This window comes from Vulpes vulpes, chromosome 1 (assembly GCF_048418805.1).
Source record: "Vulpes vulpes isolate BD-2025 chromosome 1, VulVul3, whole genome shotgun sequence".
Taxonomy (NCBI): domain Eukaryota; kingdom Metazoa; phylum Chordata; class Mammalia; order Carnivora; family Canidae; genus Vulpes; species Vulpes vulpes.
Window position 1 is genome coordinate 142,172,658 of NC_132780.1, and position 18,385 is coordinate 142,191,042.

Sequence of the window (18,385 nt, forward strand, 5' to 3'; positions counted from 1 at the left end):
CTGGAATAGAACATTAAACAAAATAGACAAAGTCCACACTGTCATGAAGTTTATATAGAGACACATAATAAACAAATTAACATGTCATACTAATTGCTATGCTACAACAAAGAGAAAAAAAAAGTGAAAAAACAGTAAGCAGGAATAGGTGTGCTGGAAAGATACTTGTGGGTTGCTATTTTATAAGGGTAATCAGGGAAAAACTCATTAAAGTAACACCTGAGCAGAAACCAGCAAAAAGGGGGTGAGCCACACAGATACCTGGGAGAACATCCCATGCATGGGAAGGCTTCGTATAACTCCCCCTTTTACAAAGGCTCTGAGGCAAAGCTCTTCTTGGACAAGATATAGGAAAAGAAAGGAGGCTAATCTGGCTATAGAAAGGAGAGTGGTTATGCATAGGATGAGAAAGGCAGCCAAGGTGGCGTGGGGTGCATTTCACATAAAACATTCTAGATAGATTATTGTGAATTTCTGGAATTTGGAGGACAAACAGTAGACACTAAAAACTTAGAGAAAAAAAGGAAAAAAGGAAAAAAAAAACAGTTGACATGTAAAGGTTAAACAAATAGAATGTCATCTCCACAACAACCTTTAACACCAGAAAGTAATGGAGAAATGGCTTCAAAATCCTGAGGCAAAATAATTTCTAACCTAGAAGTTTTTGCATATAGGCAAACTGTCAAAAATCTCTGAGGGCAGAGTAAGCTAATTTAATACATGCAAATTATATAAAAATTTACCTCCATGGATGCTTTCTTTTTTAAATTTATTTCTGACCTTTTATTTACTTATTTTTAGTATAGTTGATACACAATCATGAACTCTTTCTTAGAAACCTAATGGACAAGATATTCCAGCACAATAAAGAAATAAGGAAAAAGGAAGAATTTTCCTTGGTTTACTTCCTTGTAGGAAGGAGTGTAGGACATAAGTATGCTACAGAGAATGAGATAGAATCTCCAAGATCTGAAGGTAGATATCCAGAGTGGCAGATGTGAAGCAAGCTTAAAGAGCAATCTCCAGACTGGAACAAGTTAATAGAGGGATCTAGGAAAGGTATTCCTAAAAAAGATGAAATTACAAGAAATACCTTTTTAATTTATATTGAGAGGAGATCACACTTGATTGAGAACTCAGCATGAATGACGCAGATAAATATAGAACTAAGCAAAGGGTAGTTCCTATTGCTGCAAGGAAAATAAAACGTAAAAGAAAATGCAAATATGAAACACTGCACAACTCGGCTATCGATTCAGGTGATTTCAGAGTCAAAACAATGTAAACAATGACCAATGAATTATGTGAAAATTATGATACAGCTGTATTAGGATGTTGATACAGGAATAGCTGCAGTGAAAAGGATAGTGGGTGGAAGTAGAAAAGGAAGGATTAAGGAATAAAAGGAAAGGAGAGATAATGTGTGACAGTAGATGAATAGAATGAGAAATGGAAATTTGACAGAAGGAAAGGGGAGTTTATTGCAATGGGAAACAGAATTATTTAGTCAATGGTTTGACAAACAGCTAATTAAAGAGAACAAAGTAAGATTTTATCTTATGCCAGATGTAAAAATAAATTCCAGATAAATTAGAAACCTTAAATATAAAAGACAAAATGATACAAATCACTGAAGAAGATCCAGGACCTACATCCACAGGCATGGATAGAAGTCTACAAGGAAAACAAAGGCATTGTGGGAACTAGTCTCTATAGAAGACCCTGGTGATCAGCTCCTTCCTGATTCATCCCCTTATACAGTTCTCCCCTACAGTATATCTAGGCTGGGCTATGTGACTTGTTTTAACTAACAGTCGTAGATGTAGTGACGTTCCAGAACTTTTCTGCCTTGATAGTAAAAAGCTACTGCAGATTCTACTTTGGAAACTTTTAGAGTTTGGGGCCACTAAGTAAGACTCTGCTGGATAGACCATATAAAGGAACTAGATGGAGAAGAGAGGCACCGAGTCTATAGAGGGAAGGAGGGAGGTCCAGCCATTCTAAGAATCCTGGTCAAGAATCCAGATCACGTAGCTCCAGGTGCCATCTGACTGCAACCAAGTGAGAGACAATAAGCAAGGTGAAAAGAACATTTAGACAAGCCAAATCATTGCACCACAAGAAATAATAAAATGATATTTTTATTTTTTATTTTTTAATTTTTTAATTTTTTATTTATTTATGATAGTCACAGAGAGAGAGAGAGAGAGGCAGAGACACAGGCAGAGGGAGAAACAGGCTCCATGCACCGGGAGCCTGACGTGGGATTCGATCCCGGGTCTCCAGGATCGCGCCCTGGGTCAAAGGCAGGCGCCAAACCGCTGCGCCACCCAGGGATCCCCCTAAAATGATATTTTTAGAGGGAGGGAGGGGCAGAGGGAGAGGGAGAGAGAGCATCGCAAGCAGGCTTCATGCCAAGAATGGAGCCTGATGTGGGGCTCAATCTCACAACCCTGAGATCATGATCTGAGATGAAATCAAGAGATGGGATGCTCAACCAACTGAGCTATCCAGGAACCCCAAATAATTTTTACTTTTGATCCCACTATGCTTTTGAGGTGGTTTATTAAGCAGCAAGAAACGAAACAATAAATATAAGATGATCTGGGGGATCCCTGGGTGGCGCAGTGGTTTGGCGCCTGCCTTTGGCCCGGGGCGCGATCCTGGAGACCCGGGATTGAATCCCACATCAGGCTCCCGGTGCATGGAGCCTGCTTCTCCCTCTGCCTATGTCTCTGCCTCTCTCTCTCTCTGTGACTATCATAAATAAATAAAAATTAAAAAAAATAAGATGATCTGGGATACAGTGTACACAATCAAGTATTGGAGAGACATTCTTATTGAAAGCGACAAGTTCAAAAAGGAAAGTACAAATAATGATTATATAAAATTTTAAAACATTTTCATGGATTATTTGAAAATATTCTGCAATGCAATTTTAAAAGAGGTAATATCTTTATAAATGTTTTTAGAAATTTATAAGAAAGAAATTCATTAGAAAAATGTATGAAGAATATGAACAGGCAATTCATAGGGGAGAAAATCCAAATGTCAACCAACACAAAGATGCTCAGGGTCACTAGTAGTCAGATGGCAAATTAAAATGAGAATTGCTTCATAGTCACCATTTGAATAAAAATAAAAGGAGCTACAACTTCTGCTAGCAGAAGTAAGAGGAAAAGAATCTGAAATATATATTAAGATTAATCTATTTTTTTTAAAAAAGATGTTATTTATTTATTCATGAGAGAAACAGAGAGAGAGGCATAGGCAGAGGGAGAAGCAGGCTCCATGCAGGGAGCCTGATGAGGGACTCCATCCCTGGACCATGGGATCATGCCCTGAGCCAAAGGCAGATAGATGTTCAACCGCTGAGCCACCCAGGTGTCTCTATATTAAGATTAATCTGGGCAGCCCTGGTGGTTCAGCAGTTTAGCGTGCCTACAGGCCAGGGCCTGATCCTGGAGACCCGGGATCGAGTCCTGCCTCAGGTTCCCTGCATGGAGCCTGCTTCTCCCTCTGCCTGTGTCTCTGCCTCTCTCTCTCTCTCTCTCTTCCTGTGTCTCTCATGAATAAATAATAAAATCTTTAAAAAAAGATTAATCCAATGATATGTGATGAAAAAGAATGCTACCAAGAGAGAAAAGGTAAATTATATTCTGCAGCCACCAAATGTCCATAAACTGATGAATGGATAAAGAGGCAGTATATATACATAAAATGGAATATTACTCAGCCATACAAAGAACAAAATCTTGCCATTTGCAATGACATGGATGGAGCTAGAGAATATCATGCTAAGTGATATGTCAGAGAAAGATAAACATAATTTCACTCATATTTGAAATTTAAGAAACAAATGAGCAAAGAAAATAGAGAAAAACCAAGACACAGACTCTTAACTACAGAGAACAAATTTGACGGTTACCAGAGGGGAGGTGGGTGGGATGATGGGTGAAATAGATGTTGGGGATTAAGGCGGGCACTGGCTGTGATGAGCACCAGGTGATGTATGAAAGTGTTGATTCACTATATTGTACATCTGAAACTAATATTACACTGTATACAAACTAACTGGAATTTAAATAAAAACTTTTTAAAAATAAAAATAACTAAAATGTTAGGTTTAAAACTGTTAAAAAAAACTTAAAGAAGAACCAAAGAAAACAATGTAATAGATTTTCACTAATTGACTTAAAGAAATTTCAATGAAGTATTTTTTTAGCAAGAAAAACAACATGCAGAGAAGTATTGTAATAATCCCATTTTAATGAAATAATAACAATGGGAAAAAACACTATGCATGTTGATGTTTCTATGTATGTACACATATATCTATACACAAATATTAAGGCATGGAGAAAAAGGATAAATCATCCTTTTTGGATGGCATCATGGGGGTTTAGGGATGCATAAAGTTCAGACAAAGAGAAAAACAAAAACCCATAAAGAAGGCATTCGTGATATGAACACAGTGACACATTCAGTTAAAATTTATTTATATGTATGTCTGTATATAGAGACATAAAGTTAGATCTTTGTCTCATTCTGTATATCCAAATAAATTACAACTATGCAAATTTAATTGTGATAAATAAATATGGCTTAAGATAATACATGAGAACATTAATCAGTTCTCAAGAACTTTCTAATCTAATAAAAGTATTATGGTGGTGAAGCAGAAAAATTGGTGAACTGGATTACATTTACAATGAAAACTTCCGGCATTAAAAAAAAAAAAAAAATCATTGAAAAAGTCCATGCTGGAAAAATATTTCTAAAGGAGTTCATAAAATGCTCCTATCCTAAATACATAAAATGCTCATGGAAAACACTCAGATCCTAAAGGAAAAATGAGCAAATGATATAAATAAAAAAATTCACATTAAAATATAAGTGGCTAATGAGATCATAATACAATTAAAACAAGTATAAATTAATACTTCACACTTCTTAAATTAGCAGATTTTTTAAAATGCTAATGCTCTTGGCAGAATTCAGAAAACAGGCTAATTCACTGATAGAGAATCTTCTGGAGGGCAGTTTCAAATTATGTACTAATGAAGTTAATGCCCTCTGATCCCATAATTGCATTTTTAAGTATCTATCTTAGAAAACAATCAGATATTGACAACAATTTGTGAATATTGATGTTATCTGTACATTATTTAAAACAGCAAAACCCTGGAAAGGCATATGCTTTCACTGACAGGAGGTGGTTTCCTCATGATGGAATGTTACTCTGCCATAAGGAAATGTTTTTATGAATATTTAATAGCAGCAGAGATTCTAATGATAAAATGTTAAATTTAAACAGCAGAAGACAAATCATAAGTACAGTAATGACAAAAATTTTATCAAAGTGGAATTTTTATTAATAGAGACAGTAAGAAAATACATGAAGACACTGAATAGTTTTATCTAGACAGCAAAATCGTGATTTTTTTAGTTTCTATTTCAATATTTTTCAAATTTGCTAAAATTAACTTGATCCATTTTAAACTGATACTGTTAATGTATTCAAATTGTATCTTTAGGTTTAAAAGGAAAGTAACTGTTAAATCAGGTAAATATTTTGTCGATGAGGAAATTTATCCTGGGGCTTATGAACATTCTGAAATTGTATATAAAATGTTGTTTGGATAGGAGGCAATCTACAATTTCATCAGATTCTCAAAGACAACCAGGACAAGCCACTAAAAGATAAAGTTAAAAAATATATATATATATGTCTTGATAAAAATATCCAAAAGTTGGGATCCCTGGGTGGCGCAGTGGTTTGGCGCTTGCCTTTGGCCCAGGGCGCGATCCTGGAGACCGGGGATCGAATCCCACGTCAGGCTCCCGGTGCATGGAGCCTGTTTCTCCCTCTGCCTATGTCTCTGCCTCCTCTCTGTCTCTCTGTGACTATCATAAATAAATAAAAAAAATTAAAAAAAAATATCCAAAAGTTATTTTCTAAAACTACTTGAGTTTTACTTCTAATGCAAATAGTCTAAAATTTGTCTTCCTGGGCCTGATAGAGAAACTGCTAGATGGCTTGTTCAGGTACTCAAAGTAATTCTTCAAGCCAACCCACCCTCTCCCACCCCTCACCCCCTCACACACTAATCTAAATACTTTCTTCTATATACAGGTTTTACTAGCATTAAAAAAGATGTATTATAAATTGTAAAATCAAAATGAAAGAGCTGAATGTATAATACCAACCAATAGCTCATACATAGACAGGTATACAAAGCCTTAAAGAAAATGAAATGCCCAATGACTGCAGTAGCTATTTATATTATAAAACTGCTTTGTTCTTTCATTTTTATGCCACTTTTCATAATAGAAACAAATATTTCACCAGGATAAAAACAGTTACACCAGTTAATAATTTTTACCTCACTGTACTTAAAAAACACTGAATGACGGTGGTTGAGAAGTACCAGAGTTTACTTTTTGCTTTAAATATACACAAAATAGCCATCAAGTCTATGCAAATATGAAAGAATCCTCCAGTTGTTATTTTGTCTGAGGCATCAGGACTTTTTTACTCCATATCTGCCATTATTTTTAATAATGCTAAGAGAAAACTATTTCTCAACATAAACAAGATAAATGAATATACAGTAAATAAGACATACAAATAAATATGAAGAGAAGGTATGATTTTTAAGAGGTTCTCTTGGTATAGAAACTAAAATTTATTTGATAAGGACTAATTCAGCAACTACTTAAATTATACTTTACTATGTATATATATATATAATTATAGCACTGGTTTTTAAATGATTGAATAGTTATTAAAAATCTTAGCATTATTTTCAGAGTAGCATCTAACTTGGATTTAACCATCAGATTTTTCAAGGGAAAAATTATGCTCTGTTAAAGTATATTTTTAAATTAACATTCATTTCCCAAGAACACTGATTTGAAAGGGCTATTTCACTTTCCTTTAGTGCAAAGAGAAAGGATCTCTTTTAAACTTTAGAAGGGCATGGAAAAAAATAAACAAGTTGGCTCAACATAATTTCCCATTTATTCCTTTTGAAAAGTTATGAAATAAAATCTATTATTTAATTACATTGGATCAAGAAATAGGAAGAAAAAGATGCATTTAAGTCATAATGGCCATAAGACAATAAATTATTATGCTTCCTCTTAGAAGAAAAGTGTTTTAATATGTGGATGGGCATTGTCTAAACGTTTCTAATCTACTTTGGTAAGGTTTAAAAAGGTTTCAAATAAAAATCAACAATAAAATGACAAATGTCAAAACTGAAGGAATAAAAGATCTGCTCATTAGGACTAATTGATGGGTATTTCTATAATATCAAATTTAGTTTTTGCTCTGAAATGTTTCTACCAGTTTACTAAACATACATACACACACATACAATTTTGACATGCACAGCTAAGGAAGTTTTACTAGACGAGTAGGATTTATCTTTGCCATGCTTGAATAAAATTTACAAGATGTTCCAAATTTAGTACAATAGTTATGGAAATAAGAATAAAGGTTTTCAGCTTTTTTAACCTGCAACAGGATTCTGAAGTTGGTCAGACTCTAGCAGGGCACCAAGAGAATGAACACTGATGACTAGATCAGATAATCACTGCCTTCATATGCTTTGCAGCAGAGGTCAACAAACCGTGTAAAGGCCTAAACAGTTAATACTTTCAGCACTGCAGGCCATACACTTTCTGTCACATCTACTCAACTCTACCACTGAAGCGTGAAAAGAGCCATACACAATAGATCAATGGATGAGCATGGCTGTGTTCCAATAAAATTGTATTTACAAAAATAGGCAAAGGGCCAGATTTGGCCAATGGGCCATAGTATGCTAGCCTATGGTCTAAAGTATTGTGGAGAAAACATGAAAACTATACCGTGTCAGAAGAAAATGCTATGAAGTAAAACAAAACAAAAAAAACCCAGAACTCAAAACAACATCAACTTAGGAGTTTAAATGTGTAGCCATTATGTACATGTAGATAAAGAATTATTGGAAAAACATACGATTAGTTATATTAGCTGTTCAGAAGTTTTGATCTGACCTTATAAAACTACTTTGTTAAAATAGCATTTACCACTTTTGACATTTATTTGCAAAGTATGTCCTTACTAAGTCCTATTTTCTCCTAATGCTTTTACCCTTACAGCCAGACTATAGGCTCCTCAAAAAAACCCCAAAACTAAACAAGACTTTTTCAAATACAAATTCATACTTTTAAACAATATACTACTATATTTCTACTATATTCTCATTTACTCTCAAATAGTGAACTAGATGACACTGATTACTGACAATTTTGTTGAATAATAGAGAAGAACCATAACTTTAAGATGTATAATTAATTAAATGTTGATGGTGATAAGGAAATCTAGAATACAAACCTACAAGCTTCAAGTTTAGAGCTTGTTACAATTAAATTATTTTCTTTCTCTTCTTTTGAGATTTTTCCCTCAAAAAAAGAGGGAATGAGATTTTTCCCCCATATGTATACTATACATATACATATGTATAGTAAAACTCTTGACATACAATTAGTTTCTTCCATTTTTAAGTGAGTTACTATTAGTTTTAGCAAAGATATCTAAACAGAGAGCAGGTCACTATTTTTTGTATTGTTCTATAGAAGTAAGACTAAAGCAAGTTTTGGCTTTTGTCTTCATTCATGTATTCAGCAAGTATTTATTGAGTACCTACTATATACTATGCATTATGCTACGAGGTAGGGTACTATATTGAAAAAAAATAGCTTTGGTCTGTCTTCAAGGATCTTCCATTATGACAGCAAAGAAGTAAATTAATAAATGAAAGATTTACAAGACAAAATAAATGATACAGAAAAAACCCAGGTTGCTGAAATAACTATAATAGAGAAGGCATCTACATGAGGCAGAGGTATCACGGAATGCCTTTCAAACCGGTGACATGTCAGCTGAGATTTGAGATCTTCAGGAATTTAGGGCTCTAGTCATTCAAAGTGTACTAACTGGTGGGGAGAAGGGGATAGAGAGTTGCACGCCAAGTAGAAGAAAGAATATGTACAAAGATTCCTGGACAGCAAAGAACTTGGCTTGAATGAGAAACTGAGAGATGACAATAGTGAGTTAAAGAAATAAAAATCAACAAATGAGGACAGAGAAAAGGGCAGCAGTCTCCTTGTGCAGTGCAGTGTTGGCCATTATAAGAAGTATGAATTCATTCTAAGTCACTGGAAACCAATGCAGAGCTTAAAGTTGATGGACCATATGATTTATCTAAATTAGGACTCTGTGAGTGTTAAAGTAATTACAGTAATTACACCTGGATAACTGGCTTAAACCAGAATGTTCTGGGTAAATGGAGACCTAAACAGAAGAGTGGCAAGTTCTGATTGCATTTTGAGAACCTTTGCTGCTGTGAGGAGAAGAGACTGAAATAGGGCAAGAGTGGAAGCTGGAAGACCAGTGAGTTTACCACTGCAGTTCTCTAAGAGAAATGGGTAGTGCTTGATGGCACTGATAATGCAGTAGATGCAAGGGAAATATACTCTGGAGGTAGCTTAACATAACTTCTTGATACTCATCCATAAGTTTATTCAAGGATAAGACTGGTAAGTTGGGAAGTAAAGTTCTATTAATGAGATACCACATGGGCTATATTGACTTACTATACAATACTTCAGGACTTAAGATACTAAGCTGCACACTTGAAACTAATGTAACACTGTCAATTATACTCAGATAAAATTTAAAAAAGATATTATGACTCTACAAAATACTATAGAACCATAAACGGGCACATGGGTGGCTAAGTGGATTAAGTGTCTGATTCTTGATTTTGGCGGAGATCATGATCTCAGGGTCATGGTATTAAGCCCTGTGAGGGGCTCTATGCTGGGCATGGAGCTTGCTTAAGATTCTCTCTTTCCCTCTCCCTCTGTTCCTCTTCTCTTTTTTTTAAAAAAAAAATTAAGTTAAAAAAAGTTAAAAAAAACATAAATACATGCATACCATTTTCAACAATTTTAAATAATTGTGTACTCATCAAAAGTAATGAACATTTATGCAAAATACTGGTAAATGTTGATTTTAAAAACTGATTATTTTAACTCTTTTAAGTTATTTATTTATTTATTTATTTATTTGACAGAGAGAAACAGAGTGAGAGAGCAAGCATGGGGAGCAGCAGACTTGCCACTTAGCATGGAGACCCCTGCTTCCTCCCAGGACCCTGGGATCATGACTAGAACTGAAGGCAGGCATTAACTGACTGAGCCACCCAGGTAACCCCAAAATTAAATATTTTAAAGAAAAGTAGTATCCTTATGTAAAGCTAAATCAGGTTTCTGGGATATTTACAGTTTCTTAGTTTACATACCTATATAGTCAATAACAGGTAAAGTTTTAATAGATTTTCGATATTTCATTATTTTATGTTTCGTCATTTTGTAAGTCTCAAAGTTTAACTCAGATGCATCTCTTTAAAAACTTTCAAAATTAATGAATAGTTAATGTCAAGCTTCCCAAATCAGGAAATTGAGTAAGAAATGGAAATTACCAAGCAAAACACAACATGTAGAGAGAATACATCCTCATTCTTATCCATCACCCTGCGAAAAATCGTTTCCTCCTCACTAGTCACAAGTCCTTGAACCAGGTAAAATTGTCTTGTGCCAACAGAACATTATAAATGTGTTTGTACATTCTCAGGATACAGTGATTTCATCTTCCCGGGTCCCATTTTCCTCATATAAAATGGGAGATAGTAAGAACTTCTTAGGATTATTATGAATGAATGAATTATGACTTATGATGAATATGGCTTCTTTTACAAGGATACACAGACACTACTGTATGCAGACATGTGCATTAAAGAGAGGTTAAAGAAGGAACATGCAGTACAGCTTCCAGAAGTGTTGAGTGAATTAGACAGTAATCAAAATAGTATATTTACATTGAAACAAACATAGATACATTATGGTATAGAATAAAAAATTTGAATTTCATTATTAAAAATTTTTCTTAAAAGTCACACTTAAAAATTCATAGAGTCTAACCTATCCGTAGAGTGGTAAATGTACACCAAGTACCTAGAACACAGTAAGGCTACTTACTGTATGCCTGAAAGAGGGCAGACACTCCAAATATGGTATCTGTAGGAAAAAACTAACTTTAGTGCTTTTGAAACGACTGGTACTAAGCTATAACATATAATTACTTTTATGAAAGAATTATCCCTTTCTCAACATTTTGTTCAAAAAAAGGACTTGACAAAATGGCATCGTTCTCTTTTTTCAAATACTTAAAACGGTGTGGTGGTATTCAGCCCATTTTTATAAAACGGATCTTTTTGGTCTCATTGGTGATTTGGACTATCTCGTAAAATGCACACTCTCCTGGGAGCCTTAGAGCTAAAAACAAACAAAATCAAGACAATTACAAAGAGAATGTAAAAATTTTAACTCAATTCCTATTCAATTTCCTTTTATTCTCCATCCATTTAAATGAGAGAGGCAGTAACATATGCACAGAGATAAGGAACTCAGATGTTGTCAGTTCTTTACCCCAGTCCTTCTCAGGGAAAATTCCGACACAGCACAATAATCAGATTTACATGTAAGTTAAAAATCCCTTTCTGACAACTCAACATTTATTGTGTTCTCTGAGCAGAGTAAGTTACGTGCTATTTAGAGTTGCAAATAAAATAAGAATACAAGTGAGTAGAAAAATGGAGAGCAAAGAGTTCCACCCCGAATTTAAGGAGCCTATCCTAGTGTGGGAGACCATACACATATCTCAAAGGCTGAAAACAAACACATGAAAATTCATAAATAAATATGACTCGATTAAAGCTGTGTGTAACTACTACTGGATAAAATAGCACCACTTCAGCTTTTACTAATTTCAAATTTGTAATTATTGGGATACCCTGGATATGGGAATTCAGCTTTGACTTATGAAAACTGACTAAATGTATCAAATCTGAAAACAACTCAGTCTTCCAAAAAGAAGTGCTTTCAAGAACTACTCACTTCCTTTCCAAAAATGAGAAACTCAGAAGTATGCAACTTAGAATTCTTGGGTCACCTGGGTGGCTCAGTGGTTGAGCATCTGCCTTTGACTCAGGTCGTGATCCCGAGGTCCTGGGATGGAGTCCTACATCAGGTTTCCTGCAGTAAGCCTGCTTCTCCCTCTACCTATGTCTCTGCCTCTCTTTGTGTGTCTCTCATGAATCAATAAATAAAATCTTTTTCTAAAAAAAATAAAATTATTAATTTCAAGTCTATGAGTCAAGAAAGACATGTTTTGCTCTACTTGTATTTGCAACCAAATGAGCTAAATTATTCAAGTAGAGGTACTACAGTTCCCTCTCAATTCACCTAGCCATTTAAAATGATGATAATAGTAGTGGTAGTGGCAGTGGTAATATCCATATATTAACTGCTTAAGCCCCTGTCCAAATCAAACTCTGTCTTCATCTCCCACCCAACCCTCACTTCTACCAAGCCAAAGCTTCTCCATACTAGTCCTACTGACATGTGTTTGAATCTATTTTTTAGTGGATTGCAATAATATTCTAAATTCTATCTAACCCAATTTTTAAAAAATATTTTATTTATTCATTTTGAGAGAGAGAGAGAACGAGCACGAGCAGGGGCAGAGAGAGAGAGGGAGAGAAAGAATCTTGAGCAGACTCTATGCTGAGCATGGAGCTCGATCTCACAGTCCCAAGATCATGACTTGAGCTGAAATCAAGAGCCAAAGTTTAACCAACTGAGACACTCAGGCACCCCTTGTTTCTAAAACCTACTCAATTTTTAAAACTCGGCTCAACTTCATATCCTCTAGGAAACCATATCCTTTAGGAAACCTAACGCCCTGTTCCCAAAGTGCCCAGAGCATTACTGAATATGTGCTGGCATATAACTGGTATATTTAGCACCAGAAGGACAGGTTTCCTTTTGTATCTCTACCACATATCTGCAAAATTACTTAAAGTCAGAAATCTCATCTTTCCTTACTAAGTATCTGGAGCACCCAGCATTAGAGTAGATGCTGAAAATATATTCCGTTATATGAATGAATGTGTTGTGCAAAATTCTAGGTATGGTATAAAAACTACTTTAATATTTTACTGATAGGAACAGCTTCAGAGATGGAAAATAACTTGATCAAGGTTTCAGAGTTACTAAGTGATGGAGTTAGGAATAAGTCCAGGCCTGCTGGGTTGCAGCCCAGGAGACTCTATGCTGTTAACTCAAAATATTATCTTAGGTTCCTAGGTCTTACGTTCCTGGACGTGCTAGTATTGAAAATTAAGCTACCACCCTCTGGCCAAATGAAGAATCATTTTAAAGCATGCAAACTGGGATTTCAGTTAAAACATTTAATTTAGTGTTTCAAATTGCCACTGGAGGACTTCTCAAAGCTTTAACAGTCATATGAATGGATATCTCTACGGTAGCAGTTCTCAGTTTCACACTGTAGATTATTTCATGAGTAGAAAAAAGAATGAGTGGACCACCAACTCCACCTATACCCAGTTGCCACTGGAAAGAAACCTCACCATTACCCGTGGGAAGAATGGCATCTGGGAAAATACTGTAGAAATATCATTAAGTAAATCATTAATCCATGCCATAAAATAGACTACAGACACTGTCATATTATAAACTTTAGAAGAATCCAGCTGGAAGACCACCCAGGGACTCCTAGGAGCCCATCAGCGGTCTGTGGGGACCACACTTTGAGAATCACCATTACAAGAAATGAAACAGCTTCCTCCTCAGTAATTCAGGAACTCATGGTTTTTTGTGTTTTGTTTTGTTTTATTTTGTTTTGCTGGTGGAACACACTGCCCTTTTAAGCCAAAAAAATCAAAGCAGTAAGATCTCTACATTTTTCTAAAACACTGTCATAACCCCAAACTATCTTGTTTATGGGATGTAGTCATGTGGGCAGTGAACTTCTATATATGTGTAAGTATATACGTATAGACTACACATAAACACAGCTCTTTAGTTTTTTTCATTTCTTCTTCTTTTTTTTAACTGCAGAGCCAGCAGTCATTCTGAAAAAATAGAACTTGCTGTTTTTCTTCTTAAAGATTTTACATTAAATGAATGAATGTTATCAGACATCCCTAATATCAGTATCTAAACCAAACCAGACCACTGTGTCATTTAAAGGACTACTTAGTCTAGATGGTTATATTCTCTGTCTATAATGCTATCACCACTGAGAGTAGTTTGCAGATGCCTTCTCAATCAATTTATGAGCCATAAAGGAGGACAGTCTTGATACTCTGCAGTGAGAATACAAACATTTATTGGTCACTGTCTTTGTGCCAAGAAATATTTGTGGAGCTGAGTATACAACAGTGGAAGAGAAAAGAAAATAGTCTAAAATCATCTTTATCACCTTAGAATTTATATTCTACTAAGGAGAAGGACATAAATAAGGAAAGGCCAGAAGTATGATAGGTAATCATAAGAACTGTCAATGGGAAGGAGGAAAAACACAGATACTTTTAAAAGAGTAATCAGAAAAGGTGTTCTGTTCTGTAGGAAGTGAGGGAGCAAGACAGGCAGCTATCTATGGAAAAAATGTTCTAGGAAGAGGAAGTGGCAAACGCAAAGGCCCAGGGCCAAGTAACAGCCAGGAGGCAGAGATGCACAGGAGTCAAAGAGGTAAGAGAAGGAAAGGCTGTGGAAGATTAGGTCTTGCAGGGGACTGAAAATGCTGGTTGCTACACTGAGTGAGATGAGAGGACAGTGAAGGTTTTTGAGCAGAATCACAACATTACCTGGCTTACATCTGAAATGATTATTCAGCTCTGTTGAGATAAAACTCATCACATCAGGACACACAAGAAATAGAGAGCCTAGACATAAGGGCTGCTGTACACTGAAGATACAAGCCTGGAGACCAGTGAAGAGGTCTGGGTTAGAGACATAAATTTGGGACTTATCACCAGATATCTGGTACCGGAAACCAGATCCTTAAAAAGATCCTGGTAAAGAGTAGAGACAAAGCCAAAGAGTGTGAGCGATTGATGTCAGATAACTCCAGATTGAGAACAACCAGCAAAGGAGGCTCAGGAAAGTGAGGCAAAGGACAATAAGAGAGTTTAGTGCTCCAGAAGCCAAAAGAGAACATTTCACGGAGGAGGGAACGTGTGACTATTAAATAGTGCTGAGCAGTCCAGTAAGAGGAAGACAAAATCACCTCTGGCCTCAGTAACACAGAGGTTTCTTACGCCTCAGCACAAGCAGCAGAGAAGTGGCGAGGATGAGACCTGACTGAAAGAGTCTAAAGAAAGTTGGACTCAAATAATAAAATAACTTCATAAGATAGCACAAATATATCAAATTAAGATATCAACAGCTTTTCTCTATACACGATAACTGAAAAAGATACTAGAAGAAAATATCTCCTTTCAATGAAAAAGGAAAATACTTCTGGAATAAACATCACAAAAATGTACAGAGTTTTTTATGAGGAAAACTTGTAAAAAAAAAAACTGCTGAAAACTGTTATAGACTTGAACATGTGAATAAACACATACCTTGTTTATAAACAGGATGACTCAACAGCATATAGATGCCAGTCTACTTTATGTAATTCATCAAGTCAAGAAGATTCCTCTAAAAACACCAACGTTTTTCTCTAGAGCCAGACGATTTTATTCTAAAACTCATGTAGAAAAATAAGCATGTAAAATTAGCAATAAAAACTGTGAAAGCGGGTAGCCCGGGTGGCTCAGCGGTTTAGTGCTGCCTTCAGCCCAGGGTGTGATCCTGGAGATCCAGGATCAAGTCCCACATTGGGCTCCCTGCGTTGAGCCTGCTTCTCCCTCTGCCTGTGTCTCTGTCTCTCTCTGTCAGTCTCTCATATAAAATCTTAAAAAAAAATGTGTAAGGTTAGAACAATAAAGGGAGACTGTCCTACCTAGATTGTTAAAATCTAGTATAAAGTCTCTATAAATAGGTGTAGTAATGGCATGCAAACAGCTAGATGAACTGGTGTAACAAGACAGAAAGTACAGAAATAGATCCAATATCAGAAAGGGAGACAGAACATGAAGACTCCTAATGCTGGGAAACGAACTAGGGGTGGTGGAAGGGGAGGAGGGCGGGGGGTGGGGGTGAATGGGTGACGGGCACTGAGGGGGGCACTTGACGGGATGAACACTGGGTGTTATTCTGTATGTTGGCAAATTGAACACCAATAAAAAACAAATTTATTATTAAAAAAAAGAATAAAAAAAGAAATAGATCCAAGTATATATGGAAATTCAGTATGTTATCTTTTTAAATGACATTTTTAAACCACTTGGGGATTAGGTAGAAAATATTAAACTCCATATAATAAAAGGAGTTGGGACAAACAGATATTTGGAAAAAAGATAAAATTGGATCAATATTTCATCTCATACACACAAATAAACTCAATTTTTAAACTGGATTATTTTTTTAAGGTGTTGAATTTTATAAATTTTTTGTAAATTCTGGATACTAACACTCTACCAGATATGTCATTTGCAAGTATCTTCTCCCATTCCACAGGTTGCTTTTCAGTTTTGCTGAATGTCTCCAACACTGTGCAGAAGATTTTACTTTGATGACATCCCAACAGATCATTTTTGCTTTTGTTTCTCTTGCTTTTGGAGACATACCTAGTAAGAAGCTGCTACAGCCGATTTCAAGAAGTTACTGCCTGTGTTCTCCTCTAGGATTTTAATGGTTTCCTATCTCACACTTAGGTCTTTAACTTTAAATTTATTTTTGTGTATGGTATAAGAAAGTGATCTCGTTTCATTCTCCTACATGTGGGTGTCCAGTTTTCCCAACACCATTTGTTGAAGCGACTTGTGGTGATGAGTACAAGGTCATGTACTAGTAGGTTAACACTACACTACATTGTACACCTGAAACTAATATTACTCTGTATGTTAACTGGAATTGAAATAAAAACTAAAAAAAAAAAAAAAAAAAAAAAACAAGTGTTTGGAAACCTGTGGTACAAATGTATGGGAATAGCTGCGTGTTTTCCTCATTGAAAACATACTGTGAATAAACATTCTTTTAATTAAAAAAAAAAAGAATACATTCCAAATGGATCAGAAATAGTGTAAAAATATAAAACCATATAATACTTGAGGAAAATATGAGTGCCCTTCATACAATCTGGGTATGAAAAATGTTTCCAAAATGTGATTTTAAAATACAGCTACAATTAAGGAAAAGATGGATATATTTCACTACATAAGACAAAAATCTTCTGCATGCAAAAATTACTATCAGCAAATCCAAAAGAAATGAGAAACACACAATCCAAAAATAGGACTAATATCCCTAATTTATGAAGAACTATCAAAAATCAAGGGGAAAAAAGCTACTGAGAAAATACACAAAATATACTGATAGCTCATAAAAAGAGATACAAAACATCTCAACCTTACCCATGACCAGAGAAAAATAAAACTATACCAAGATACGACTTCTTACCTATAAGATTAATAAAAATTCAAAAGCGTGACTTTGTTACGCAAGATTAAAAAAACCCTCAAAAATCAAGGGGCAAAAAAATATATAAAGAATACTATCTTTGTGAAAAGTATTTGTATCATTCTATATAATATGTATAATATATGTGCATATAGATGAATATGCATGTTTGTGATTATGTGTATATGTATATATGTGTATACATAAATAAAAAAAAGCAATGGATTTTCCTGAGAAAAGTTTTTAATATATTGTTGACTTCTGAATCATTTTAATGTTTTATACATTTAGGCAATCATACCGAATCATTAAGATTGTATGTGGTTGGGGCAGAAATGAAGCAAACTAGATATTCAGCAATAACACAACATTCAGAAGGAAAAAATACCCAAATACATTTTTAAAGAATCAAATTGATTAAGATACCCATTTTTATGTGTAAAATCTGATGAGTGTTGACAAATGTATGTACTCCTGCACTAACCACCACAATTAAGAGCTATAGGATATTTCTTTCTTTCTTTTTTTTTTATTGAGAGAGAGCATGCACATGAGCGGGTGTTGAGGGGTTGGGGGGTGGGGAGGGCAGAGGGAGAGAGGGAATCTTAAGCAGTCTCCATGTTCAGTGCAGAGACCAACATGGGGCTCTATCTCAGTATCTTGAGGTCAAATTTTGGACCTGAGCCAAAATCAAGAGTCTGATGCTTTACCAACTGAGCCTCAACCAGGTGCTCCAAGATCTGTAGGACATTTCCATAACCTCTAAGCCCCTAGTCAACAACCAACAGGTCTTCTGTTACTATGGATTAGATTTCTCTGTTTTAGAGCTTCATATGAATGGAATCATACATCATATATGCTAGCACTGAGTCTTTCATTCAGCCTAATGCTGAGA

General features: G+C 35.2%; 1 protein-coding gene across 13 annotated transcripts in view; it reads right to left on the bottom strand.

The window, feature by feature from the left end:
• Positions 1–18,385, bottom strand: part of SUPT3H (SPT3 homolog, SAGA and STAGA complex component) — a 516,593-nt gene that overhangs the window by 165,787 nt on the left and 332,421 nt on the right. For 7 of the 13 annotated variants that reach the window (XM_072733191.1, XM_072733217.1, XM_072733225.1 and 4 more), the window contains one exon: positions 11,095–11,133. The exons of the other annotated variants lie outside the window; for them this stretch is intronic. In XM_072733191.1, the coding sequence (XP_072589292.1) occupies positions 11,095–11,133 (39 nt within the window). The remainder of the gene's footprint in view (positions 1–11,094; positions 11,134–18,385) is intronic. 13 annotated transcript variants of the gene reach the window in all.